Source organism: Aspergillus fumigatus, chromosome 3 (genome assembly GCF_000002655.1).
Source record: "Aspergillus fumigatus Af293 chromosome 3, whole genome shotgun sequence".
Classification (NCBI taxonomy): domain Eukaryota; kingdom Fungi; phylum Ascomycota; class Eurotiomycetes; order Eurotiales; family Aspergillaceae; genus Aspergillus; species Aspergillus fumigatus.
Window position 1 is genome coordinate 3617109 of NC_007196.1, and position 27089 is coordinate 3644197.

Here is a 27089-nt window from a genome sequence, read left to right on the forward strand (position 1 = left end):
GGCAGGATCGAGCAAATCCGCTGCGACGGTATCCTTGGGATCAATCCGCACGAACAGGTGGAGAAAAGGGCGTCTTCATCACTCTTACCATCAAGGGGCCGGCCGCCGATGCCTGGAGGTCGGTGTTCGGCATGCCTACCAAAGAGATGGTCCGATTGTTGCAGAGTTTGATCTACCTTTTCTCTTTCCTCTATCTTTGCCCCACAGTTCCCGTGTATCAGACTGGCGGGCTGTGGCTAACCTGATCTGCATTGGTGACAGGCCGTTCACACCTCGGACTTCGAGTTTGTTTAGGCCACAAACATCGCCCTCGTCTCGGGCACATTGGAGTGAATTTCAAGTCCTCGCTACAGTCTCATGCTCAGCCGTAGAACTCTTAGTCCCGCTGTTTCCCAGATTATCTACACCTCCAGAAAACGGGGTCGCCCATCAGGACACCCCGTGAGGACCGCGATATCAGAATCCTTCCGCTCACCATTCTTCTGGCCGCGGAGCGCCAGGAACTTCGCCCGAAGCCAAATGTCACACCGCATGGGTTCGGCCTCCAATCCGCTCGGGGAAGGGCGCATCAAAGAAACCATTGGCGCCCCATCGGCCGGACGCATCAAGACGGCGAAGCTGTACCGTTCCTCCATGGCCTGACCGGGCATCGAGCTGACGCGGTGTAGCACATTCTGGAAAACGCCATCCGTCCAGATGCTCATGGCATCGCCCAGATTGACGATCATGCTGTTCGCGCGAGGCATCACGTACAACCAATCGTCGGAGCCTCGGGGACAAATCTGCAGGCCCGGCGTAGAGGCAAACAACATCGTAAGGGATCCCAAGTCGGTGTGCGCGGTTTGGGGCACCCGAGGGGTGGTCTCGCCCGGGGGCGCTGACTGGTATTTGAGGAGTCGGATGATGTCCAGCGAGGCGTGGCATGGATGGTGGAATGATTCAAAGGTCTTGTCGGCGGGCAGATGGAGCGCCGTGGACATGGTCCGAAAGATTGTGCCCGCTACATCTCGACAACTGCGGACAATGCCTTGCAGGGCCTGCCAGTGCTCGTCAATTGGAGCCGGCCGAGGGAAAGGTTCATTGGTCACCGAAAAGATGCCATGATGTGGAATCTGTAGGCAGCCCGTCAGCACAAACGATCTTGTCCATGGTCAACGGAGGTGAGCCGGTGGGAGTCATGCCGCGTAGCTTTCGAATCTGTCTCTCTGGTCAGGCAGGGCGCCGACATTGCGGCTGATGGGCTTATAACTAAGCTGCCGTCAGTCTCTTCCGCTATCAAATACGGTCCATGGTCCTCGGCGTTACCCGTTGAGTTTGAGCATCCCCATTTGGTCCACATCGTATTGCATCTTTTCTTCGATATCAAGGTCGAACAACGACCGGGATAACGAATATATCTCATCTACCAAGCCGGTAAATGGGCTTGATGCATGGCCTGTGAAATCTACATAGAATATCCCATCCTCCTTGGCGGCCAAGACTAGCTTCTCGGCTTCCCCATGGATACCATGGAGCAGGTTGTGAAGGTTGATCACCCTCAACGACGCTGTTAGGATCTCAGGAGTCTTACACTCCATGGTGCTCATCCCATCGGTTTTGCGTGCGAAAGTGTATCTGCGCTAGTCCACTATTGATAGATATATCACACGGTAGATGCCAGCTCCACGCTCTCATCTCCTGCGTTCCACTCGTCTCACTGCATAGGCACTGAGAATCCATCCAGAGATGAAACTCGGCGGCATTCTGCAGTAGAGGAGTGCTGCAGGCGTCCCATATACACATCACCATTGGGAAAATCCTAGGCAAGGAGTCTCCTACACCCGGTTTACTGATGGTACTTGCAAAGTGCAATATCCATCGCGGAGACAGTGTAGAGCAGTGAGAAGGATCATACTCCATTCCTTGCATATGTACATGTGCTCAGTCACACGCAGTGGTCTCCAGGAATCACAGCATCTATGGTGTCGTAGAGTCGACACGTCACCCTGAACCTCAGCGGTCTGTTGTACAGTCTCACAGTCTCACCGCTACTTACTAGAACCGCTGACTCCTTGGGACTTGAACGAAACAGGGCCGATATTGTACACCGAAATTCAACTTGTCAGTGGCGGGTTCATTCGGGTATCAATCGCTAGTCGGCGACAGCGTTGGATTCTTTCCCCCCTATGCCATATTGTCCATATCATGTATTGAAGCTCGACCATTTGCCAATATGACAGCAATAGATGTCCCTTGGTTGTCAACTCCACGCAGAGACAATTCGCATGGCACGCGCAGTAACTCGTCGTGCCAACCATCCTGTACACAGAGGATTGCCGTACCAATATCCCCGGACGCGGTTAAATACCCATTGGCAGTGTTTTGCTTCGCCTGGGCGGTGACATTAGGGGCTTATCTAGATTCTCAGGAGCTCGTCATTGGGTTTGCATTCCATGGCTGGGATGGGGACACCAGCATCCCGAGCGCAGGCACATGTCGTATCCGGATTCGGCCCGAACAGGAGATTCTCCCTGCCTTGGATGAGGTTGTAGCCGATGGCGACAAAGGGCTAAGATCGTGGGTGGCCCAGGGAGCAGGCAGTGAGACTGATATCGCTATCCAGAGGAAGGAGGTGGGCGATAGTCTTCATCCTGCAGTGCATGGCGACGAAAAGCTGTCGCCCGAGATAATCATCACCCCGAGTGGCAACCAAGGACCCTACCATGTTCAAGGGAGGTTCGATCCACATATTGTGGCCCCTGCACTCGCACACATGATGCTCCATCAATTCGCGTTTGCGGTGCAGGGCATAGTCAGAGGCCAGAGCAGCATTGCGTCCAGTCAGGTAAAGGACCTTCAGGCGATCAGCCCCGACGGCATGGCGCAGTTAATGCGATGGAACCGGCAATCTGCGGCGGAAGAAGACGGTGCATGCGTTCAGGATTTAATCCAAAGAACATGCCAACAGCAGCCGCACGCCATGGCCGTCTGCGCCTGGGATGGCTCGTGGAGTTATCAGGAGCTGGACTGCCAGGCGTCTCATCTGGCGTCTCAGCTCTGCGATCACGGCATTGAACCGGAAAAGTTCGTGGGACTCCTCTTTGAAAAGTCCAAATGGACCACCGTGGCCATATTAGCCGTACTCAAGGCCGGCGGGGCATTCGTGCTCCTTGATCCCACCCAGCCAGCGGCATACCTGTCGGCCATCTGCACCATGACGAGGACCGCGCTCCTGCTATGCTCCTCTCACAATCAGCGTCTCGCGGCAGAGCTGAGGCAGACGACCATTCAAGTGCCCCGGGATCCGTACCACGGAGCCATGCCCACCAGCGACTTTCGGCGACAGTCGTCCCCTGCAGTCCAGCCCCATCACACCCTGTACGCATGCTTCACCTCTGGGTCGACGGGGCGGCCGAAAGGGTTCATCATCGACCATGTGGCATTCAACAGCGGTCTGCAGACGTACGCTCACGCAACCGGCTTGGGATGCGATTCCCGGGTCTTCCAGTTTGCGTCGTATAGCTTTGCACCCAGTATCACGGATCAACTCGCCTCACTCATTGTGGGGGCTTCGATATGCGTGCCGGCCGAGGAAGAGCTGCAAAACGATGTTGAAGGTTCCATTTCCCAGCTGCAGGCGACCTGGCTAAAGTTGACCCCCTCCGTGGCCCGGACCTTGGATCCCGGACGACTCCCTTGCGTCAAAACCCTAATTCTAGTGGGCGAGGAGGCTCAAGTCTCCGACGTCGCCGCATGGCAAGATCATGGAATCACGGTCCTGGGACTGTACGGCCAGTCGGAGAATGCCAAGGGCACGATGGTCTCGCGCAAGAGTAGTGAAGATGCAGACCCCGGCAATATCGGCTCTCCATTCTGCGCCGTGGGGTGGGTTGTCGACCCCGATGACTATCACCGCCTCATGCCCATCGGCGCGACGGGGGAGCTCCTCCTAGAAAGCCCATGTCTTTGCCGCGGATATATTGACAACGAGGACGAGACGAAGCTAGCCTTCGTGTCGAAGCCATCCTGGCTCACCCAGGTTCGGGGGCAGGGCACCGCACAACCCCTTTTGCGCACGGGAGACATCGTCCGATACAATTGCGTCGACGGCACGTTCTGCCTCGTTGGCCGCAAGGGAAACCGGGTCAAACTTCGAGGCCAGCGCCTGGAGCTCGCTCAGGTGGAACATCATCTTCGCTCCTGTTTGTCGAGCACACACCCCGTTCTGGCTGATGTCGTACAGCCAGCGAACGAGAACGGCCGGGACCCGATGCTGGTCGCATTCGTTCCGTGGGCGGACAGCCAGTCGGCCGCGGATGCGACGGACGGCTTCTTTGCGCCACCCACGAAGGATTTTCAGACCCAAGCCCGTGCGGTCCTTGGGAGGTTGCGGCATCTTCTGCCCTCGTTCATGGTCCCCAGCACCCTTTTGGCCGTGCGTACCATACCACGGACGGGCACGGGAAAGATTCACCGGCGACGCCTGCAGGAGGCGGCATCGATGCTTTCCCGGAAGCAGCTGATGGCGTACATCTCGCCGTTCATCCCATACCGGGCGCCAGAGACAGAGCTGGAGAGGAAGCTGCAGCGGGCCTGTGGCCGGTTGTTGAATATCGAAGCCGACCAGATCAGCATGCAGGACAACTTCTTCGATCTTGGCGGTAACTCGCTCACAGCAAGGCAGCTTGTGGCGGTAGCGCGCGCAGAAGGCCTACAGGTCAGTGTTGCGCAGATATTCCAACAGCCCACCCTGGCTGGACTCGCACAAACCCACAGGCACCCAGTCCGACGCGCTGAAGTTCCTCGCAGCAGCCATGACCCAGACCCGTTCGGCCGGGTTCGGGACGATGTTCGTCGGGAAGGTCTGCCACATATCGCGCGTGGCAACATTGAGGATGCACTGCCTGTACTCTATACGCAAATGACCACGGCCCGAGATCATTGCGTTGATTTCTTCCCGCTGCGCGTCATCGGCGGCCAGCTAGATCCCGAGCAACTTCGTCTGGCATGGACTCGGGTCATCCAAGCCTTCCCCATTCTACGGACGGTGTTCCCCCGATTCCGGGGCCGCTTTATCCAGCTTGTTGTCCGGGATATCGGAGACTCAAACTTTTACCGAGTCGTCGAAGCTCCATCCGGCCAGACGGCCGAGGAGTGGGCAAGGGCCCTCTGTACGGAGGCAATCCAATTCCGATGCCCAGTCGACCGGCCTGTAGCCCAGCTGACGCTCATCCAGGCAGCCGGCTCGAGTGCACTCGTCCTGCGGCTCTGTCACGCCCAGTATGACGGCTCCTGTCTGGAACATCTCGTCCGAAGTCTGATGATGGCTTACCATGGCCGGCCTCTTGTGGTCGAATCGGACTTCCAAGCGTACACCCGCACATGCCTCCGGCTTCGCATCCCGGAGGTGCTCGACTTCTGGCGCCGCTTCCTGGCCGGTTCATCACCGACGCAGCTCGCGTCGTCAATGACAGGCGATCGCGAGGCGGCGCGGAAGATCAATCGGTCGTTCTTCCGGCGCGAGGTCAACAGCCTGGCCGCCCCGGCGGGGTTCACTCTTGCGACCGTCGTCAAGGCGGCCTGGTCATGGGTGCTGAGGAACGAAACCCGATCCGAGGACGTCGTATTCGGCCAGCTCGTAAGCTGCCGTGGCAGTGTGCCTCTTCCCCATGCCGACACCATCATCGGCCCATGCATGAACATCATCCCCGTCCGGGTGGGACGCGACTTACTCGGCGCCGTGCAAGCCCAGCATGCGCAAACCATGGAGTTCGACATGATCGGGATGGACGAGATCGTCAGACATTGTACCTCGTGGCCGGCGGGGACCGAGCCGGACTCGATCATAATCCATGAGAACTTCCATGTGGACTGGGAGGTTCACGACGGAGGGGTGACCATTCAGAAGATCGCCGCGGTGTTCAACCAGCAGCCATCGTCATTGACCTTTCTGATAACGATTCCGACAGAAACAGGCTTGATCGCAGTCCTCATGGCCCCCGCAAACATGAGCAGCACGCATGCAGACCGCGTTCTTGATCTGTTTTGCAACACATTAACCCGCCTTGCTTGGTCGCCAGCTGCTGTATTACGGCGATCCGAGTGACTTCCTGGCAAATCGAATAGGGGAGATTCTTGGAAAGCTTTGGTGTATCTGGGGAATGATGAAATATCGGAATGGGTTCAGCAAATGGCTGTCTACCGTACAGAGAGGTCAATATAAGAGCATTGACAGAGCCCATTCTCTGATCCACCTCTGTACCCGTCATAGATGACTCTTTCTATGTAGTCCAGACCCAAGTTAGGGAGGTTTGGGTGATCAACACTATACATGATGACCTGAGAAAGGTTGAAAACAGAATATAGTACGTACTGACGCATTTCTCGTTCAAAGACAATGGGTGGCTGGTGGGATAGAGCAAACATCCGCAACCTGCATGGTGCCATTCAGTAAGCATATCGCAGTAGGTATTGAACAATCTACAATGGCAATTGATTTGCTTCTCTGTCCAGACTGTATGCATAAGTCAGTCAGATACTCCTCTCCGTCCTCGTCCGACTCCCACTCAGGCTCGAGACTGGCAAACGCTGCGGCAATATTGATTTGCTTCTCTGCGTGGACTTGTTCTCCTTGGCCATTATCCCAGCGCGCCTCATATCGTATATTGTAACCGTCGACAATCATGACAAGGTCATATTCAACGCGGTAATGGCGTCGACCGAGCTCATTATCCGGCTTGACTGGCCGGATGTGGCCCTCGGTACGCAAGAAAGTCATATCTGACACATACAGATGTTGGTTGCATTTAAACCTCTGCTTAGTGTTTGCTGGGAATGTGAACAAAGTTCGAAACCTGTATTCAGCAAATGGAGGAACTTCATCGCCCTGACCGGCGTGAATTTATGTCAGCCAACAAACGATATACACTAGTTTTGGCCGGGGTCTCCGTCGCCATACCTTCTTCAAGACCCAACAGATGGTATTCTTCACGTATAAGTCTCCATTGTTCGGATCAACCTGCTTCGGTTTGCTTGAGTTATGAGCCTTGATAAGCTCAGGATCCCAGGGCTCGGTGCGCAGGTAACCGTAGCTCGACTGGATGATCCTAATCGGCCCTAGTTCTTGATTGAGAGCCCGGAGAACCGCACCAGAAGCAACCGCAGTGTCGCTGCCATATTCGGCAATCAGGACAATCAGTCTTTATATGCCGTAAGTATCCGAGACAAACTCACCGGACGTTAGGGCGCAAGAGACCCACGGGGGAGCCGACAATCTCAACTGACCGCTGGCGCAAGATCGCCTTGAGATAGCGATGCAGGGAAGGTGATGCAGCAAACCCCCCCAATCAGTAAGACTTTCTAGTCCAGTCGTGATTAGCTGCCAGATTGACTCCAAGATGATTTCGGAGCATGCGCAGGCGTACCTTGACGATGATCCCCTTTTGGCGGGCTGCCTGGAGCTGTTTCAGCATGAGCCTGGAGGTTCCCTCCAAGCAAGGGCGGAAAATATCTTTAAATTCCTTCCTGGAGTACGGCGCCGTTAGAGATCCAGCATCATAGTATAGTGATCACTCTGCGCGGGCCGGGGCCTTACTGGTCCAGTCTCAGTCGGTGGTCTGTGAAGTTCTTTGCCTTATTCTCCCTGAGCCCTTGGATAAAAAACACGTGGCCTGTGAAATTGCTATCCATGATGTCGCAATTCCTCTTGACTTTGGTTTCAAATTCCCAGACCTGGGATGCAATGATTCCCTCCATGGTGATCGCTTTGCGTGCCCCAGGAGTGGGAGACGTGAGATAGGTTTCATCCTTTAACCGGTCTCGCAAAATCTCCTCACATCGTTCATTCAAGTAGCTCGAGCCACATAGAGCGCCTAAGGCAAGGCATAAATCTTTCAGCGGCCAGGTCTGTCACTGTTTCGAAGACTGTACACACGCACCTTCTGGTTTCACAGCCTCCTTTTCCAGCTGGAGAGGTTCGGTGTTTCTCAATTTATAGATCACTGCGTCGACAGTCCCACCCCCGGCATCCAGGACCATGAAGGTATCTCCGGCCTATTGTTCTTGTACCTGATGCGTTAGACAGGCTGAGTGCATATCGCGAAATCATGCTGGGGGTGAATGTCACCTTCACCTCTCGAGTGGACGCCAACACATGGGCCGCAGCAGCCTCCGGTTTGGAAACGATGTAGAGATTTTCGACACTGTTGGAGATGGTTCGACCAAAGAGCGATCGACGGCTGGCCTCGATCAATGCATCTTGCATTTTTCTCACTGCCCGTCTTCGCCAGACGACTGGAACACAGAGCACCCACTCGACTGAGTCGTTGTCATTGAACATATGCAACGAAATGAGTTGAGCTTTGGTGTGCGCAAGCAAGTGGCTTAAGAAGTCAACAATCAAGTCCATGCTGTCGTTGATAATCCCTAATTCCGCCAGGTTCTCGGCAGTCGCCTGGAGCTGTTCGCGGAGCTCCCTAGTGTAATCCGTCTTGTCCAACAGCAACTTCGAACGGGTGATTCTCTGAAAGCTGCTGCGATCTGCATCCGGTAGATTGAAATGTTCCGGCACAAAGAACCCCCAGCGAAAGATTTGCTCCGGATCGCGCGGGGGGGTCCACATCCATCGCCTCAGCAGAATCCGCCTGCCTGGGCCGGGCGTTCAGAGGATAGCACGTTTCCGTGGGCACTTCCGTCGTCAACCCTCGCTCTTTCTCGCCAGAACCGGGATACAACGAAATGGATGAAATCTGGTGGATGTCTACCATAGTTCTGTCTTCCCCCGGTCGAAGGACTGTGTACGCCACGGCGGAGGACGTGGTTCCAAAGTCCACCGCAACGATGAACTGTCGAGGCTGCTGTCCCTCATCCCCGCCATTGGGACCGTTTGTCGCGGGCAATTCAGGACCGGCGGATGGTCGATTGATTTCGGACTCAATGATGTCGTCTAAACAATTGTTCGAGAAAGCTCTGACGAACGTGGGACGCATGTTTTGGGAAAGCAAACGTCTGGATATTCGTCTTCCGGATTGGTGCTAGGTTCAAGGACGAGGGTGACAAGGCGTTCCTTTTGGAACAGGAAAGTAGGCCTCCGGCTCTGTACCGGCAATAGTCTCTGTGAGTGAGAATAGAATATATAAAGACGAACTAATCCATTCTTTGCTATCTTACTTAGAGAGAGGATCTACACCAGAGCAGAGAGAAACAAAAGTATATATATAGTATACTAAGCCTAATTAGGCAGGTAGTATAGGAGTAGTATTTACACCCCTCTCACTCCAAGCTGGAGTTGTCATTTATGCTTAACTTATTACCTAATTAGAAAGGTATAATAGTCTCTAGAAGATTCATCATTCCTAGCTGTCAAGGTACTGGACTGCAGGTAAACAGAAATAGGTTAATAAGGTAGTTAATACTCAGGCTGGCTATAGTAATCTATATCTATCTAGTCTAGTTACAGGGCAGACTAGTATAGGCAGGCTCTATAAAAAGGATATAGCTTAAAGACCTTTAAATAGGTTGCTGAATTGTGCAGTGAAGATATTCCTAGAGTCATATGATCCCTTCTTAGCAACGCCAACTCCTATCCACGGCAGCACCATGACACTATCTTTACTAGCTGAGAGAGATAAAGATATTTACATGAGCCATTAAGGTGAGATGTCTAGGCACTAAGCCTATTCAGGAAACATAAGCGAGGGAGTGGTATTCACAAGATTGCAATTCCTGAGTTATTACGCTGAATGAGAAGTATCTGCTCATATACAGTGCGATGACTTTAGGACATTAATATGGGTTCTGCAATAAGCCTATAACTCCGTCGACCATCGTCGAATCCTGATAGTTCCCATAGTATCCTCCAGTTCCCATAGTATCCTCCAGCTGAGTGTACCACACCCCCTAACCTCGCCCCGGTAACGTTGAAGATGTATCTACAACTGACGAATTTGCCATACTCGACCCGTCGGCCGCAATGGCCTCCGCAAAAGCCCGAGGGTGGTAGCGAGAGCTGGTATATGTAGTCTGAAAGCCCTGGCTGGGTACCGCCTCCAGAGGCATGAACTGGTCCGATGCAGGGGATGTGGCGTGGATTGTCCAGTGGTCAACATCTGTTGCTCCATTCCAGCTTACCCAGAAGGTGGTTGCTGGGTTTGGAGATGCACTGTATGCTCGAAGCGCCGGAGGGTCACTTGGCTTTGCAGTCCAATTGGCCTTGTATGCGCGGTAATTCTGTGAACCGGGGGACTCCAATGTCGCAAAGAATATGGCAGTGCCGTCCTCGGTATGTTCCGAAATCGCGGGATGGTTGCCCCATCCGATCAGAACATGCTTGTTCGGTAATACTTGGGTGTTTCCCTGAAAAAGAGAAAGCAGGCCGTTGCCAGGGGCATGGTATTGTCTAGTCAACGTTGACGTGTTCGTCTGGTGGTCGATGGAAACAATCTTCCCGGACGAAGCGGAGGACGTGTTTTGATGCAGGTTGCTCGCGTTATCGAAGAACGAGAGAACTGTGGTGGTCTCGTTCTCCTCGTGGAACCGGGCGTCATGTTGATAGGAGAAATTGTAACCGCTCAGCTGGAACGAAGATTGAGTGCCGCCCAGCTGCCAGATGATGGACCCAGTCGCGCCGGAAACCTTGTATATGCAGCTGGTATGTCTTGCAGATACCAGGTAGTCGCCATCGCGATTCTTATCAACCGAATTGATATGGAAATAGTCCCACGCGCTACCATTAGTCCGGCCATCACCAACCACCCCATCTAACTGCAGGGGGGTCAGGGTAGCTGAAAGGGGAACGTGGTCAAGCGACTTCCACTCAAATAGGACCCTTCCTGTCTTTATATCAACCTCTTGGAAGGCGCCGCTGATCACCCAACCATTTCCCGGACCTATGCCATATGCGGCGAGATTGTAAGGCTCTGTTTGGTATACACTGATGAGTGCGGTCTTTCCATCAATGACTCTCAGTTCGTGCAAATCGCCAGGAAACATCCCGTTGCCGCTGTGCACCGTGGTGGTTTCTTGGTAAGCGTCGTCCAAAATCGTATAATAGCCCCTGGTATATCCCTCGGTTTGCACTCCTTGATGATAGCAGAGGTGGTCTGATCCCTCATAAGGGCAGACGTGGAGGTTATGGAACATATCAGTGCTCGAGCGATTGGCCCCGCTCCATACAAGGTTCTAGCCACGTCAGAGCCGTCACGAAATCAGAGCAGGGTAATGCACCAACACCAGAAGTGTCAAAGATATAGGGCCCCGGCAGATCTACGCCATAGGGGGTGAGAAATAGGTAGCCCGGGGTAAGAAGCCTATCGTTTTTCAGGTTGATATTGAGAACTGGGGCCTGGATATCCGATCGCTTGTCCAGCCGAATCAGAGTTAGTATACTCTTGGGCAATCTCATGGGAGCTTTCACTGACAGACTGGAAGGACGTCGAATTTGCGCAATTTATCACACGGACAAATGTCAAGATCCAAAGAACCACCACCAGGCTTTTCCTCAGAGATACTAGGTTGCTGTTCTGGTTCGCAGCCATCGTGACTTTGTTACGGGAGATCGTTGCCCTCGGCCACAAGTTCCCAGGAGTGCCTGAAAGGATTCGACTTGAGAGACAATAAATCCTACGATTCTGCATTACATCATGACTTCGTTTCTCAAACATGAGTCTATAGTGGCTAGACTACATAGCGTGGGGTATGGAGATATAGTTTGAAGGTGCATTTCCCGAACGTTATTCCACACGAGTCCCAGGTTGCAAGAACACATGGACAGTCATTCCAAGATGGCCATACTTGTCCAACACAAGTCCGGGGCAAACTTGTGCAAGCCATATATCATGACCACCTACTCTGGCCTGAATTGGGCGGCTTTGTGTGGACATACATAAAGGCCTACACTCAGCGGATTGAAGATAACCCTGAAGCAGCCGAACATGGGCCCCGGCCATCGTTCTATTGGCGGGAAGTTCCCTCTTTGTTCGGTTCGGGGCCTCATTTAACTTCCCCAGATTCCGTCGACTCAAAAGTCATCGAGATCGGGGTTCGCGGCCCCATCGTATTCCAAGTCGTCGGTGACACGCCACAGACCCAATCTGGGTCTCTGACCGATTATGGGGTCTAGCACATCCGCATGCGGCTTCCATGACCTCATCGCTAGAGATAAATGATTTCTCGTTCGCTTCTTTTTCATAAGGCATTACACCTCGATATATGTAGCCTTTCCCATCAATGCATTCCATGAAATGCACGATTTCTCTTTGCCTAGGCGCACACCAAATGGATCCGTTTGGACATTGCAGTACAGAGAGGGAACTGCGATGAGAATAGTGACTGATATCATGTATTTATTGATATTGGAAAGTGTCTTTCATCACGTAAGATGTAACCTCAATGAATAGCACCATACTTCCATCCTATGAATGACAGCTTTATACTTGAGTCCAGGGACAACGAAAACGGTATTATATACCCCGATGATATCTACTCCAACAGTCCACAGTCGAACCTACGAGCTTGCTGGAATTCAATCGTAATGTTTAACCAACTTGGACACTTGTTCTCTGTTCCCGTCATAAACTAGGTTTGCATTCATGGAATAGATATTATTAAGTACTAAAGTATCACGGAACGGCAGTCAAAGACAACATCAATGGATAAATAAGCGCCAGAATCCTAGATGGTTTGTCCCGTATTAAATATTAAGCCCCATGTACCTCCCATCATTCCCATCCATTTAAATTTTTCAAGAGAAACTTTTTTAGCACCTTTTACAGATCTCAGGGAAATTGAGCCAGGGGCAGCTTCGCCTTGCACCCCTGCAGAAAGTCTCCCACTTCAGAAACAGTTCCGATTGCCCCGGTCTATTGCATTGTCAATGTCGCAACCACAGATCCTTTCGGGAGATATACATACCGCAGTCCCTGGGTTTGTCGCTCCCCTTCACCCACCAATTGTTTCCAGTCTTATACCAGCCCCTGCGATTGTTTAGTAAAGTAGAGATACCCCACTGAGAATACAAATCGCTCACTTGTACTGGCAAATGTATTCAACATGCTCATTACTTCTATAGTTTCCCATCTTATCGCTTCCGTCGCAAGGGTATCTGTAGTACGGGATCTGAGAGTTCTTGCTGCACCGATCCCGGTTGCGGTCCCTTCTCGCCTCAAGGGAATCAGCGCCGTCGTCAGGTTCTGCAGCTGGTATGGCAAGAGCCAGGGGAAGTAGAACGGTGAGAATGTAGAGTGGCGACTTCATGGTTGAATGGATCAACAACTGTAGTATTTATAGACTCTTTCTTTGATGCTGATGATTCTGATGGTTCTGATGGTCCAGGGTAGGTCGCTACACGGGTGAACTTGGTCCTTTAAGTATTCCAATTGTGTCTTGTCGGAGAGGATCGTGAAGCTCGATGACGATAAACTTCATCACACGACCGTGGCCACCACGCGTATCTAGGAGTGGAGTCGAGGTATAGCATGACTCCCGAAGACCATTCTAGGCTTCTGATCAGGCTTGTCCATGGCTGTCGAGGCTCCTGGACGTATCAAGACACAGAAGAGGGCACGCGGAAGTTTCGCCAAGCAGAGCAATAGGCTTGGCAAACAGTAGAAAGTTGATGCTGGAAAGTAAGTAGACGGACTGGCCTGCGATCGTTCGTTGATGCGGGGCCCAGATGGATGATGGTCTGCAGACGCAAAAATAGAAACCGTTGTCGGTTCAAATAAGCTCCAACCTGGGTTGAACGCCTGGAGCCAAGCCCCTAGTGTCGGCTGATCGGTAGAGGCGTTATGGACCCAGACTGCCTATGGCTGCTGCATCGTATTCAACCATTGATTAGCATTCTTGAGTCGTGGTGCACTATGAATAGTTTCTGCAATCATAGGTTGGGTTATTCAGTGTAGAACATGAAGTGTTCTCTGGAATGATTCCCACCATACTCAGGAAACCTCAATAAAATAGTCAACAACTACCCCACAAACTAAAAATATCCTTCTTATGGAGTCCGATACGTCTTCATTGCGTATCGAACGAATCAATCGTCCATGATCCTATCACCATATGAGACTCAACCAAGCAAATACGGTCTCATTGTGCTGTCAAGTGGTTCATTCAGAATCGCCTACTCCTGTTGCGGCCGCGTCGCCACGCCAAGAGTCATACGACACCGAACCTAAAATCAAATGCATTGTTTTCTGGGGATCCCTAGGATCCAGAGCTACAACACAAACAGACTGGTGACCAATTGATTCTGTTGTGGTTGGCAGGCAGTTCCCATCGTATTATCTCCCCCGATATGTGCATCTGAAGGAGTACATTCAGACGCATCACAGCCTCTGTAGGACATGGTATTCCCCACCGATCCAGCTTCACAGATGTCATCTGCAAGGCGACGAAGATAAAAATACCTGCCACTGCTATTCCAAGCCGGAGGAGGTCATCACCAGGCATATGTTCTCCACTACGTCGAGTATCTCTGCTTGATGTAGCAGCTTGACGATGAACCTAAGCACAACTGCTGGCCAGACATGGCTGAGGTCGAAAGGAACCCACCGGATGCTCCGCCTAAAATCATGGGAGTGTTTGTTTAGTGTCGCCAGACTTGGAGAAGCGCTTTACCAGGCAATAGAAGCGAATGAGGAGCCGAGCGCCGACAGAAAACTGTCTTCAATTGGCTGGTACATGCTTCCATTGTTGAACAACCTTTGGGGCCCAATCAGTTCCGATATTATTGATGCGCTGACAGAAGAGTGTGTGCCTGTATAACCATGATTGTTCGATATACGAGGTCAAAAGATGTAGACACGTGAGAGTCAACGGCTGATCTTTCGTGCCAATGGCAGGAATATTTGGCATTTGCTATGCGTTGACATCAATGGTCATGAATGAAGTGGTAATCGTTGCCCTAATCTGGGCCACCAACATGGTGCCGCGAAGGAGTTTCATGTTAATGTCCTGATTTAGGCCCTGCCACGAACCGTACGAACTACTGATAAGTAACCGAGCTACATGTCTTGAAGGTCATGTTCGCGATCGGTTGGTTAGAAATCACGTAGCTAGCAAGAAACTTCGCAACCGCGTAGATACCAAGGGGGAGCTCCGGTAGGACTAAAGAAGTTCCCCGCTGGACGACGAGATTGCGAATTGGAAGTCCAGTGTCATACACCTGACAGGCTAGCAGCTCGTTGCGAATGAGAGAGCCAGATTGCCAAATACGACTTCCTTGCAGGCTCTTATCAAGCAGCTGTGGATATCGTCCTGCAAAGCACATGGCCGCTTCCGCTTGTATGCCGCGCTTAGTCTGTTATGATGTTGAAGCGGTGATGCAGCGCCACGTAGACAAGAACTGCAGCAGATGGCGAAGTGGGTGGAGTATATGACTGTGAGAGACGCCCTTATTTACGGTGGTCCGGAGGCCTCATATTCCCTGGTGTTGAGGGTAAAGTCTGAGTCGAGTACGCGGCGACGAACAGTACTGAAAAGAACCCCAGGAGAGTCCTCGTGGGCCTCCTAACAACAAGATAGACAGGTATAATGCTGACATGTCATTTAAGGCCTACGCGGCTGGCTGATAGTGACTGGCGCGGAACATGTGTTTAGGGCTACTGGAATATTCTTCTGTTGAGTCCATGTCACACTGCGTTTACACCATGACATACAAGTCTATTTTCGACTGATAACTCTAGAGCTTATGTTATCTGCTAAAAACCCAATGTAGTTTTGTAACTGATCATATAAGACAATATATAACATTAGTAGCAGTACTCATGGATAGCTAGGTTGCACTCCGGATTTGTCCCACCCACTATCCCGTCGCCCTACCTACCCAAATAGCGAAACACAAAGACAAGAGAGGTCGGTAGATCAAAAAGAGAACCCGTAATCCAGCATATCCAGAGCTAGAATGACTAACACTACAGCAACTCTGCAACCTATGGCAGAACCCTTCTCATAACCGAAGGAGCCGGACCATTGATGAGAGTAGAGGTTCTTTTCCCTCAACCAAAGAGAATGTGTCCAAGGTGATCTCCCCCAGACTCTAGGGCCAGGATTCCAGTAGTGGTTGCATTAAAAAGTCATCATATGCGAGCTCTTCTGCTGTTGGCCGCTGATCCGGCAACCAGCGGAATAGCCTTTGCAGAAAATTCTCAAGACACTATCTTCTCCAGGAAATTGCCGCTCTCTCGTCGCGAGCGTTTGCTCTGGTATGGGCACAGAGCCTTCCAATCACCTGCAACAGAAAGTCAGAACAGTGAAATCACCAGGAGGGAAAAATAGGTACCTTGCATGTCCCAAAACTGCTGGCCGTTCTCACTTCTCTTCAGGAAGTCCTGAGGGGGAGGCCCGGAGGCCCCATAAGTGACACCATTTCTGCTAGGTGTTGTTCATCATTCAGGACAAAATCTTTCTTTGCGAAGAATAGATGACTGCATTCGACTAAATTCCAAACCGAGGACATTCTATCAGCGGGCAAACTTAAGCATAGGGGGAAAGAGACATCACGTAGTTAGACAGCACGCTCAGCACGGCACCAATTGACCATAGGTCAACCGTGGAGTCCCAATCCATATCTCAGATCACTTCTGGTGCCTATATATCTCAGGCATAATGTCTCCCCTGTGTTTGTCGCTGCCAATTCGAGCCTTACCAAGGTCGGAAGTCTGTGCTAACTGGCAGTGGCTGTGAGAGAAATTTGACAATCACCCTGGGCTTTTCTAGCAATTGGTCTCATCATCTCGTCTTCTTCAATCTGAAAAAAATAAAAGGATCCTCAATTCTAAAGAGTATATTATTTGACAAGATGTCTAGGAATACTGAGCATTGCCTCTTGATGGTTTGATCAACCTCTAACAAAACCACCGTCGCGATTTCTAGGGTTAAGAAAATAGACACCTTCGCTCTCAGGCATCAAATCATCAGACCCTAGCCATCAGGCAGCCGTCAATCCGTGTCAGAAGAACGGTCAGCGTAAGCTTCTGAACCAATATCTACGATCATATCTAACTCTTGGTTAAAAATACAGTAATGTTCATCTCTGTCACTGCGCACAAACGTCTTCAATCATACCAAAGTCATCATGTCTGATCCTCTTGGCCTCATCTCCAGCAAGTGCTTCCATCGCCGCGTCATTCTGGACACAGCATATGGCCCCCTCACCATCTCATTCGCCGACATCGGCGGCACCACGGGCCCCGCGCTGCTCTTCCTGCCGGGTATGTTTGCCTCGCGCTATCTCAGTATCCCCATGCACGTAATCGCGGAGCGCGCCGGAGTGCGCCTGCTCGTGGTCGACCGGCCGGGGATGGGCGCGTCGACCAATGTCCCACTCGCCCAGCGCATCGCCATCTGGGTCGATATGCTGCCACGCCTGCTGGCGCATCTGGGTATTCCGCGCGTCAATCTCGTGTCGCACAGTGCTGGAACCATTTACCTGCTCAATACGTGGGCGCAATGCCGTGAGCTTGTGGGCCCTGTCGTTGCTTTCTTAGGTAATTTCCACCCCTACCCCTCTCTCTTTTTTTGTTTGTTTCTTGGTTGGAAGACGAGGCAAAGAAACAAGACGCAGAAAAGAAGACGTATAACTCAGTACTCTGTTATAGCGCCGTGGGTGGATCTCGCACACTCCCGCGTTACAGTAATGCAAATGGCCCAGTACGTGCCTACCAAGGCATTCGCGATGTGGCACCTCATCCCGCACTTCGTCGTAACGCAGGCGAGCCCCGTGTTGGCGTCAAGCGGGGCTGTGGTCCGCCGGCTGTCATCACAGAGCAGCGAGGCGGCGGATCGCTCGTTCCTCGATGCCAATTGGCGGCGAGTCGAGCGTGATTACGGCGTGCCGCACGCTGAACAGGCGGAACTCGCGCGTCTCGCCTTCCGGTTTATGTATGAAGAGGACACCGTTGGGGCGAATAGCGAGGCCTTGCAGTGTCTTCGGAAGGGCGACGGTAGCAGCTGGGGCGCCTGCTCGGACTACGCTCACTGTGTGCAGGCACTGGCAGCCGGCGAACGGTCGACAGGTGGCCGAGTTAGTGTCCGGACATATTTTGCTGCCAAGGATGCCTTGGTGGGCAGCGGGGGGCAAAAGTACTTTGAGGAGTGCTGGCGAGCACCGGGGCTGGAAGGCATTGACTATATCTCCACGACGATCGACGGAACAGACCACGACACTCTGGTGCAGTCAGTGGAGGTATGGGAGGAGATATTCTCTTCGGTACCGCAAATGACTTTGTATGACCGGTAATATCTTGGCTAGATTTGGGTGGGCTACATGCTTCAGGAGAATCTTGCGGGTGATGACAAGGGTCAGAGCAGACTATGCTCCTGGACCAGAGGAAGATACCATAGGCTCAAGAAGACAGGCGTTGTTGATCCGTTCACCTTGATAATCAAGGTTGTGAGCTGACCCCCACTTAGCATACTTTGAGTACCACTGTGTATATATCCCTTGACGATTTGATATTCTTCCACCCTGATCTGTATAGGTTGAGCTTCGATGATTATGGAACGGTTACCCAAACACCGATTCCCGTTATTGAGGACAAGAGAACCTTTCCTTTGAGGTACACCGGGACTAGTCTTCCAGTTAAGGTGTCCTGTGTCCTAAATCGCTCACGTGATGACATGAGTTCAGTAGGCTATCGGAAATATCTCACGAATTGCGACACATGTCCAGAACTAAGGCCGAATCGTTTTGACTATAACTCAAGGTAATCACAAAAGACAAAACCCATAGGGATGCTATACCCAGAACGCCTCATGCTATGCAATATCGAAACGCCATGCTGAAGCCAATAACCAGTACGCCACCGGACAGAATATAGCAAAGAATACAATTCAGTCCAGAAACATGCAACGTAACTGCAGCAATGGACCAGCGTCGGACTATACACGGAGTTGGTTGCCGGTATATACGCCCTCAAAATCAAGAGCAGCCAGCATGCCATTGATCCGGTCTATCTCCCGACTCAAATCCTCGATATTCATCGCGAGACTGCTGACCTCATCAAATTTGCGACGTCTGTTCGCATCCGCGATCATTTCGGAAACGAAAAATTTCTGCTCTTCCAGGACCATAAGGCGTTCACGCAGTGCCTTCTCCTCCGCTTCTAAAGCAGAGACTGCACTACTCGTGTCGCTTGTTAGGCTAGTATTACTCCCGCTAGCAGCTATACCGTTATACTTGATGGATGCAAGAGCGGACTCTCTTGGTCGGTGATCACCCACTGCAGAATTCGTTGGAGTCGCAATTGAACTGGCAGCGCTTGCGGGTCGCCCGTTTGGTGTAGCGTGCTTGAGAATCTTGGGCAAAGCTTTCAGCGGCAGCATGTGAAGGTGCAAGAAGTTAGTGGCTTGTTGGTAGATGGCCTTTTGAAGCCGCTGTTGTGTTGGTGAGTCGGTTGGCATATCACGAATACGCCTGGCGGCAACATCATACTGAGCGAAGGAATCAGTAAGTCGCTTGCGGACTTTCGAGGCTTCAGCAATCTGCGCCGCAGAAGGGGGCCGCCTTGGATCTCTGGCAAGAAAGAATGATGTTAGATATAGCAGTAATGATCGAGATTTGTAACATACTGCAACGTTGCGAGCAGCTTCTGAAATTTAGGCAAGAGCTGCCGAATGCCCCTCTCGAACTGTGCCAGGTTCTCATACGCTCTGACGTCCGGAGGTCTGCGCATTATATCTGCTTGGAAGTCCCGCCGGTCGAACAGGGTCGATTTACACTCCTTGCAAAGCCTGATGTCGACATTGATAGCACCCGCATTCGGTAGCTTTTCTCCAGCCGCCTTGGCCACTTCATCCGATTAGCGTAAGATAACAACACAAAAGGCCAAAGGGTTTAACATACAAGGCGTTATACTAAGAGGAACTTCATTGGAACATCCAGTCGCAGGGTCACCGCACACAACCCGCCCGCAGGTTCTGCAATGATGTCTTCGAAAGGTATAACTGGTGAACTCCTGCTGACAGAAGGGACAGCGAGGTACGCCAGCGTCGTCCTGCCAGCTAACAATAGTCTGCTCGAGCGCTTTCCGTTGGTCGTTTTGCCATGAGATTGGCCAGCGCTTGCCCCCTTGTATCTGATCCGGAGGTAGACTCGCTAATAGCTGGGTGAGTCGTGTCAGTCGCTTTTCCAGCCGAGAAATCTCCAGTGTGGCTTTGTCGACGGTCTGCTTCCTCACGGCCTTGAATTCGTCCATTCGATCGCGAACGAGGCCTGACTCAATTTAGTACTGCCATGTCACAATCACCCACACTATAGACACCTACCATTATGGTCGTTATACCCTTCCCTCGATTTATAGCAGGTCTCACAAACCCGATACCACAAGCCCCTCACAGGCTCATGCTGCGCCGATCTAGACAATTTCATCTGGTACATGGTATGCTCCTCGCAGAAGAGCTTCCCGCACTTGCGACAGTTAACGCAGCCATTCGTGGCATTCAGGCGTTTTCCGCACGACGGCTCCAGACAGGTATCATACAATCCGCGAACTTGCCAGTGATCCTTCGTAATGATGTCTTCGGGGTCCAGTACTCTCGGCGGCTCGTTGTTGCCCGTCTGGGCCCCGGCGGGCCGACTTGCACCAACGGACGGGTGATGGTTCTCGTTCGATTCAAAAACGTCCAGCCCTTTTAGTTTCTGGTTCAATACAGCTAGAGGCTGGAAGCGCTTCGCCTTTTCCATCTGCACCTTAAACCAATCCTTGACTTCATCTTGCCGATCGTCTTCGAGGTTTTGATGTACGTCATCGAGGTGTCTGAAGTTATTGTTAGGCAGGCGTCGCGAATGCAGCACATCAGAACAAATACCTATTCAATTGTAAGAGGGTTACCTGTAGCTTGTTAGCTTATCACACAGTTGACTCGTTTCCCAAACAGGAAACCGGACAGGGTTGAGGTGAGGGATGTAGGCCATACCATCTCCTCATTGCAGATCGGACAAGCAAGCTGAGCTCCGGAAGCTGCCGGGGCCGCGGATATGGACGTCGCGCCATTTTCTAGAGAAATCCGGGAAGTGAGATCTTGCGTTTCGGATGAGAACTGGGAGACGGAGGCCTGGGAACTGAGGGAGAGGCTGCTGGCGGACGGCGATAAGATGCTTGGCTTCTGTTGCGGAGATGGCGTGGACGCTGCTGCAACGAGAGCGTTTGGAGTGCCCAGAACACGACCTCCACCCAGCGTCCTCCGGGACATGATGAGATGCGGGTTATGGGAGCATGGGAGATAGACCCGCGACAAGTGGTAAGACTTGGCGAGTTTGGGGCGACAGGGCGATGATGAGCGTATCCTGCCTAGCTCAGGCAATCAGGCTGCGGAGCTTATTTGAGGGGGAATGCACTAGCCTGAGGCAGATATTTAATGCCTTAGGCATAGAGGCAGAAATATCCGGGCCATCAAATCATCACTCATGTTGTTTGTATTGCTTCAAGATTACTACATTCGGTCCAAATATCATAACCCTGATCGCCTTACTTCTTACTTCATTTTTCAAGGTTGGGGTTCATAACGATCGTAATATTTTCTATATCGCTAAAAAACAAGACAAATAAAAAACAACAAAAGCACTTTTTTTTTGTGGTTTTCATCACTTTTTCAACTTTTTTTTTGTTTTGAAACCCCAAAATTTTCTTTAGTTTTCAGTTCCTCCACAGCAAATGCATATATACCCAGATGCAATTCTCCTTATGTACTGCCAATGTATGCCAAAATCCATCTCCATTCCTCCCATTCGCTATCCTCATTAACCCTCTTATCCTCCAAATCTCTACCGCTCATAGTCCCGGTGGTAGCTGGTCCCGGTATTAGGGTTGTCATATTCTCTATGGACACGGACGGTGCCGTCATCACGGCGGTCGACATCGCGGTGTCGATATGTCCCGCTAGGATTCACTCTTTCACGGTGATGCCTCGTCGTGCCATCGGTACGATAGTCCATGTGCTGGTCGTACGCTCCAGTGGTGGGATCGTAGGCGGTGGTGCCGTAGCCGTTGTCGTAGGTGGTGCCATATGTGCCAACGGTGGTGCCGTAGCCCCTGGTGCCATAGCCCGTGGTACCATAGGTGGTATCGGTGGCATCGGTGTAGTCGGTCATGATGATTGCGTTGTGTTATCACAACTTCCTAAGACAAGATGGAAGATTTTTTTGAGCGGATATCGCAAGAGACTCAAGCCTGATTGATACGCAGAATCTGATCTGATCCGGAAAAGACCAAATCCTCTCTGGAGTCTCCCTCACTGCCTTATATTATCCCTCGTGGCGGTGGATAGCACAGCAATGATCCCTTTCTGACATCACGGGCGGCGTCAACACCTCAGCGGCAACGATGCGCGACTGGCCGGAATCGAGCCTAAGTAACATGTCCGACTCCGATATTCGTTAAAAATGCCCTCATTCCACTTCGACACGCCTCCTTCCATGGAAAGGATTTATTTCCAGCCCACAAGACTGGTTCTGGACTCTGATGATGTATCTCAGAATGGGCGAGAGCCTCCTTACCACGAGCCACCACCACAGGATGTGATGGAATTCCCTATTTGGAGACATTTGCGACTCACAACTTCTGGAAAGGCTTAGAACGAGATAGCACTTGCAGATTTCAAACGTGGCACATTGTGGTAATCATCAGCCGCACTGTTGTGCCGCATTCGCATCATATTCGAATGTCAAGTTGTTCTCCGATATTCTGTCAGTCAGTGGGTTTCTCTCTTGCTCCCGAGTTCTGCTGACGAGGATTGCGATCAATGCCATGTGCATCGACACGGATAGCTATGTGTCAACCCTCTTGAAGAAATCCTGCACTTTGGTCAGCCAATGTTCTAGTGGAGTTGGATGTAGACTCACATTCTAATCCCTGTGGTAACCAACATCCCTTCGTTACGTCCAATCCAACAAATGAATCTGCACAATAAACATGATTGTATTCTTCTATCCACAAGCATCAAGATATAAGGTGCATTTATACAAAGCGAGCGACGCGCTTTGAGTATGTTCGACGAAGAGATAGTCTAGACGTCTACCATCTCCCACATCATTCTAACGCAAAAAGGAGCAATAAGAAAAATCAAAACTCTAGCTTTAGACCTTCCTCTGTCGTTCCTTCTCTGCCTGAGTCTCCAACTCCTCTTGTTTCTTGCGCTCCATCTCGCGCTGCAGTTGATCGGGCCGGCGAACCGCGATGTCCTTGGGCCGGAAGTCACTGAACAGATTCTTCAAAACGTTTTCGATGATCCAGCAACCGGCGTAGTCAATGATCATCAACACAGTTAGTGTGACTTTAAACTCAGTGCTGAATGGAACAAGGCGCATCTTCTCATTCAATTCCGGAATGAACTCAGTGGCACATGAGAAGGCAACGCCAGATGCGGCAACCAAGCCCCAGTACATCGCCTTGTTCTCGCGGATCGACTCTCGGAAGGGTCGGCCTTGATAGTTGATGGAGAAAGTGGAGATCTGCTGGATGAGCTGCAGGAGGTAGATGGCGCTGTTGAGAAGCGATGGCTCGAATTCGCCCTCCAAATCGATGTCGGATTTTCTCCTGGTCAATGTGAGTAACATGAACTAACTATTGAGAGCACAGGGTACTTACGGTTCAATGGAATAGACATAGTTCGACAGGTAGATCAGAGTAGCGATATGGATGGCGAACTGGCCGAGAACGGAGCCAATGATGTACACATTGAAAATGTTCGGCTGGGGCCGCTCCTTGGACAAACCCTCCACGGACTGGCACGAGAGTTAGCACAAGGTCACCAAGTAACAAATGACGCATGACGTAACTTACCTTGGCTCGGGAAATTGAAAGGAAGCAGACACTCATGAGCATGCCGCTGATGGTGACCTGACCATCACCAAACTTGATACCGTCAAGGTAGATGACACTCAAACTGTAGGCGCTGATCAGGCAGTTCAGGGCAAGGATCTTGTACATCTGAATTGTCGCCACCAGGGTACAACGACCTTGACGCAGGATGTTGGGGATCGCGATAACATTAGCTAGCTTGCTGGTGAACGGCGCAGCAACCGAAGCGTCTCCCAGCTTGATTGTAGGGGGCTCGCTGTCATCTAATTCCTGCTCCAACATGGAAGATGTAAGCTTGTCAGCGAAGCCGGCAGCTGCAATAGAAGCTTGCTGCTGTCGCTGTTGCTGAGGAGTCAGGTTGGCATTGGATTGCTGCAGAGCCTGCGCGCCAGGCGAGGTGATAGTGGGGATATGCTCTGTCTGGTTTCCTGCCGTGGCCAGCGTGGCGGCACCCTTGCGTTGAGCCTCCCTTTCCATAGCCTTCTGATAGTGCGGGTTGCGTGGTCCCGGGGGGTAAAGGTGCGCAATCTGGACAGGAACAGGCGGGGGTGGCTGATTGAAACGTTGCATCATGGACACCTGCTTCTCATAGATTTCCTTCATCTTTGTCGTGCGGTAGTGTTCTGCGATTTTCGCAAGATCCTCGGGCGATCCGTTCAGCAGTGCAACACCAACGTGGGCCTGCTTCAAAGCCCCGACGTCGTTGGTTCCGTCACCGCACATCAGAGTGGTGTAACCAGCATCCTTGAGTCCGACAAGAATATCTTCCTTCTGCTTGGGGGACACGCGAGCATAAACCCAGGTGTGACGCAGAAGGGTTGAAAAAGCCTTCTGACCCTTGAATTTAGCCAAAGCGTAACCGGTGATACAGATGTCCTTTGTTTCGATAATCTCAGGGTCCAAGTCCTGAGTTGGATCCACGTCGCGGTTGAACTTGTCATCGATGGATCTCCACACCAGTCTTGTGCCGGACATGTCGTCCTCAGGAGCGTCCAAGATAAGGACGTCACGGTCCACAATCTCAACTTTGCGCGCGACATGAACGGCTGTCAAGGGATTGTCGCCGGTAATCATGACCACACGGTGGCTGCTTTCATTAAGCATGCGCACCGCCTTGATAGCGTCTTCCTTCAAAGGACATTGAAGGACAAGGAAGCCGGCAAAAATCAGGTCAGCTTCGATTTCTTCACGAATATAACCGTTAATACGTCCCTGGGACAACTCGGATTCCTCAGAGAGATACTTGTATGCGAGGGCAAGAACTCGAGCACCATTCCGAGTAAAGTACTTGAAGGTCTCTTCATAGTGCGGTGGCGTGTTGACCAACATGGTTCTGATAGTTTCAGGAGCACCCTTGACACCGACGAAGGTAGCCTTGGTCTTCTTGGACGTCTTACGGTCGGCCGTTACCACTGTAGCAATTGTGCTTTGACGCTTGAGGGCAGATGAGAACTGGAACCGTCTCTTGATCTGCACAGATTCAACTGTGCGGGGGCCTGCGAGCGCAGCAGCCTTGCTCATGAGAGTGTCGTTCCGGCCCAGAGTCCAGCCGAGCCACTGCAATGTCGCCTTCTCCATGGGATCACCAACGACTTCGCCTTCGTCCAATTTTACCAGAGCGTGAGCGCTCGCAAGAACTAGGGTCGTGTCGAGTGGGACATTAGCAGACTTGGCAAGTTCCGTGTGAGCGCCGTCCTTTCCAACATCGGCACCCTCGTGGCCCAGGGTGAGACCAGCAATACCGTCGACAACCAGGTCCTCGCCAGTCAATGTGCCAGTCTTGTCAAAACAAGCGACATCCACACGTCCGGCAAAGGGGATACGGAAAGGCTCGGTGCAGAAAATTGCAAACTTGCTCAGTGCAGCCAGACTCGTGTTGACGGCAAGACTGAGTTCCATAGGCAGTTCGGGAGGAACGACGCTAGTGACGATAAGGACGCAATCAAGAAGCAGCTTCGATCTTTTGCGATCCTTCGCTACACCCTCCTGCCACACATACCATGCAGCAGCAATGGCGAATATGAGGAGGAAAAGAATGAACAGCAGGGCTTCAACGTTGTTGGCGGAGACGCGCTCGGTGGAATAAATCATGGTACGAACAAGGCTTCCCTGGCTGGTCTCGAAACCAGTCTTCACAACCACACCAACAGCGCCATTGTCCGGAGGAAGAGGAACCCCGGATGAAAGTTTCCGCGCCTTCTCCGACCCATCTTCTCCGTTCGAATTGTGATGGGTGATTTGCAATACCTTGGTACCTCCGTGAACAAAGGCGTTCTTGTCCAAACCGTCCGGGTCAATCAAGTCGTCACCGGGTCTAAGCTGGATCGACTCCTTCAGGAGGGGTGTGCTCTCGCCCGACAGCATGGCCTCATTGACAATAGCACTACCTTCAATCAAGAGAATGTCACAAGCAACGCCACTATCCTCCTTGGTGCGATTAACGGACATCAGATCTCCAGGCAGAAGCTTGTCACTTGTCAACTCTTGCCACTTCTTTTGGCGATACACCCAAACATCGTAAGGCTTGATGTTCATGCCACGGAACTCGTTGAGGGTTCTCTGACGTTGCCACACAACGGTGCTTTCGAACACGACCAGCATGAACAGGGTGAACAAAGAATAGTACCAGTATTCGTCCAGCATCCACAAGCCAACGCAGAAGACCTGGAAAACAAAGAAGGGCGCCACAGCATGCTCCTTGAATAGCTCCATGAATGTCGGAACGGGAATATCAAACGTGTTGTCTCCATAGTGATGCTGGATGCGATCGATTTCTTCCTTGGAGGTTAAGCCCTGGGCTTGCTGAAAGACCTTGACGGGGGGCTTGGGCTCCGCGTCAAGGACGTACGACAAGGGCGCGAAACATTGACGCTCCGGGTAGTATAGAAAGCGGCGCTTCTGGAAGAGAAACGAGAATGTCTTCTTTCCACCCATTGTGTCGCAATGCAAAGGGCAAATCTCAGCAGAGCCAGCGTTGGCAACCGGTATCACTTTAATGAGCTGCGCAGAGTCGAGGGATCGGGCCTTGGTCGCGGTGAACAGGGTTTGGATGTTGATGTTCCATTTTGTCATCAACCAAAGGAGGGACTGCGCCGTGATGATCGATCCAGACCAGACGAATGTCCATTCTTGCCCTTGAATGTATGTATCGTAGCGCTCAGGGGAGAGGTAGACGGCGAAGAAGGCAGGCCAGATGATCAGGAAAGGCCACACATAGGCATGAAGTTGAGTAGGGAGAGGGTTATGCAATGACGCATATTTGATTTGGGGATCGTCCACGAGTTTCGCCCTAAGCATTGGTCAGTAAAATGGTCA

The 27089-nt window shown here is 51.8% G+C and overlaps 9 protein-coding genes across 9 annotated transcripts; 2 read left to right on the top strand and 7 right to left on the bottom strand.

Annotated features, from left to right (window-relative positions):
- Positions 1-229: 229 nt before the first annotated feature.
- AFUA_3G13720 (putative oxidoreductase, 2OG-Fe(II) oxygenase family) lies at positions 230-1577 on the bottom strand (the record flags this gene model as incomplete). The annotated part of the gene is made up of 2 exons (XM_749159.2): positions 230-1140; positions 1306-1577. 2 exons carry the CDS (start codon positions 1575-1577, stop codon positions 402-404), a joined length of 1011 nt encoding a protein of 336 aa, XP_754252.1. The 3' UTR covers positions 230-401.
- Positions 1578-1917: 340 nt separating this feature from the next.
- On the top strand, positions 1918-6085 carry nrps6 (putative nonribosomal peptide synthase; the record flags this gene model as incomplete). The annotated part of the gene is made up of 1 exon (XM_749158.2): positions 1918-6085. The coding sequence occupies exon 1, from the start codon at positions 2213-2215 to the stop codon at positions 6083-6085; it is 3873 nt and encodes a 1290-aa protein (XP_754251.1). The 5' UTR covers positions 1918-2212.
- A 282-nt stretch (positions 6086-6367) lies between these two features.
- On the bottom strand, positions 6368-9138 carry AFUA_3G13740 (Hsp70 family protein; the record flags this gene model as incomplete). Its single annotated transcript, XM_749157.2, has 8 exons — positions 8549-9138; positions 8105-8517; positions 7917-8031; positions 7574-7850; positions 7404-7503; positions 7213-7280; positions 6938-7178; positions 6368-6865 (listed from the first exon to the last, which is right to left on the bottom strand). The coding sequence occupies exons 1-8, from the start codon at positions 8964-8966 to the stop codon at positions 6368-6370; spliced, it is 2130 nt and encodes a 709-aa protein (XP_754250.1). The 5' UTR covers positions 8967-9138.
- A 738-nt stretch (positions 9139-9876) lies between these two features.
- On the bottom strand, positions 9877-11118 carry AFUA_3G13750 (arylsulfotransferase family protein; the record flags this gene model as incomplete). Its single annotated transcript, XM_749156.1, has 1 exon — positions 9877-11118. One exon carries the CDS (start codon positions 11116-11118, stop codon positions 9877-9879), a length of 1242 nt encoding a protein of 413 aa, XP_754249.1.
- Positions 11119-12532: 1414 nt separating this feature from the next.
- Positions 12533-13742, bottom strand: AFUA_3G13755 (uncharacterized protein). The gene is made up of 2 exons (XM_077804472.1): positions 13004-13742; positions 12533-12950 (listed from the first exon to the last, which is right to left on the bottom strand). Exons 1-2 carry the CDS (start codon positions 13228-13230, stop codon positions 12848-12850), a joined length of 330 nt encoding a protein of 109 aa, XP_077660622.1. The 5' UTR covers positions 13231-13742; the 3' UTR covers positions 12533-12847.
- A 3308-nt stretch (positions 13743-17050) lies between these two features.
- On the top strand, positions 17051-18214 carry AFUA_3G13760 (alpha/beta fold hydrolase; the record flags this gene model as incomplete). The annotated part of the gene is made up of 2 exons (XM_077804473.1): positions 17051-17462; positions 17574-18214. The coding sequence occupies 2 exons, from the start codon at positions 17051-17053 to the stop codon at positions 18212-18214; spliced, it is 1053 nt and encodes a 350-aa protein (XP_077660623.1).
- Positions 18215-18855: 641 nt separating this feature from the next.
- AFUA_3G13770 (uncharacterized protein) lies at positions 18856-21308 on the bottom strand (the record flags this gene model as incomplete). Its single annotated transcript, XM_077804474.1, has 6 exons — positions 20893-21308; positions 20785-20807; positions 20242-20732; positions 19820-20188; positions 19546-19765; positions 18856-19489 (listed from the first exon to the last, which is right to left on the bottom strand). Exons 1-6 carry the CDS (start codon positions 21166-21168, stop codon positions 18856-18858), a joined length of 2013 nt encoding a protein of 670 aa, XP_077660624.1. The 5' UTR covers positions 21169-21308.
- Positions 21309-21739: 431 nt separating this feature from the next.
- Positions 21740-22066, bottom strand: AFUA_3G13780 (uncharacterized protein; the record flags this gene model as incomplete). The annotated part of the gene is made up of 1 exon (XM_749153.1): positions 21740-22066. The coding sequence occupies one exon, from the start codon at positions 22064-22066 to the stop codon at positions 21740-21742; it is 327 nt and encodes a 108-aa protein (XP_754246.1).
- Positions 22067-23050: 984 nt separating this feature from the next.
- AFUA_3G13790 (ion-transporting P-type ATPase SPF1) lies at positions 23051-27071 on the bottom strand (the record flags this gene model as incomplete). The annotated part of the gene is made up of 3 exons (XM_749152.1): positions 23051-23510; positions 23562-23698; positions 23757-27071. The coding sequence occupies 3 exons, from the start codon at positions 27069-27071 to the stop codon at positions 23051-23053; spliced, it is 3912 nt and encodes a 1303-aa protein (XP_754245.1).
- Between the last annotated feature and the right edge of the window lie 18 nt (positions 27072-27089).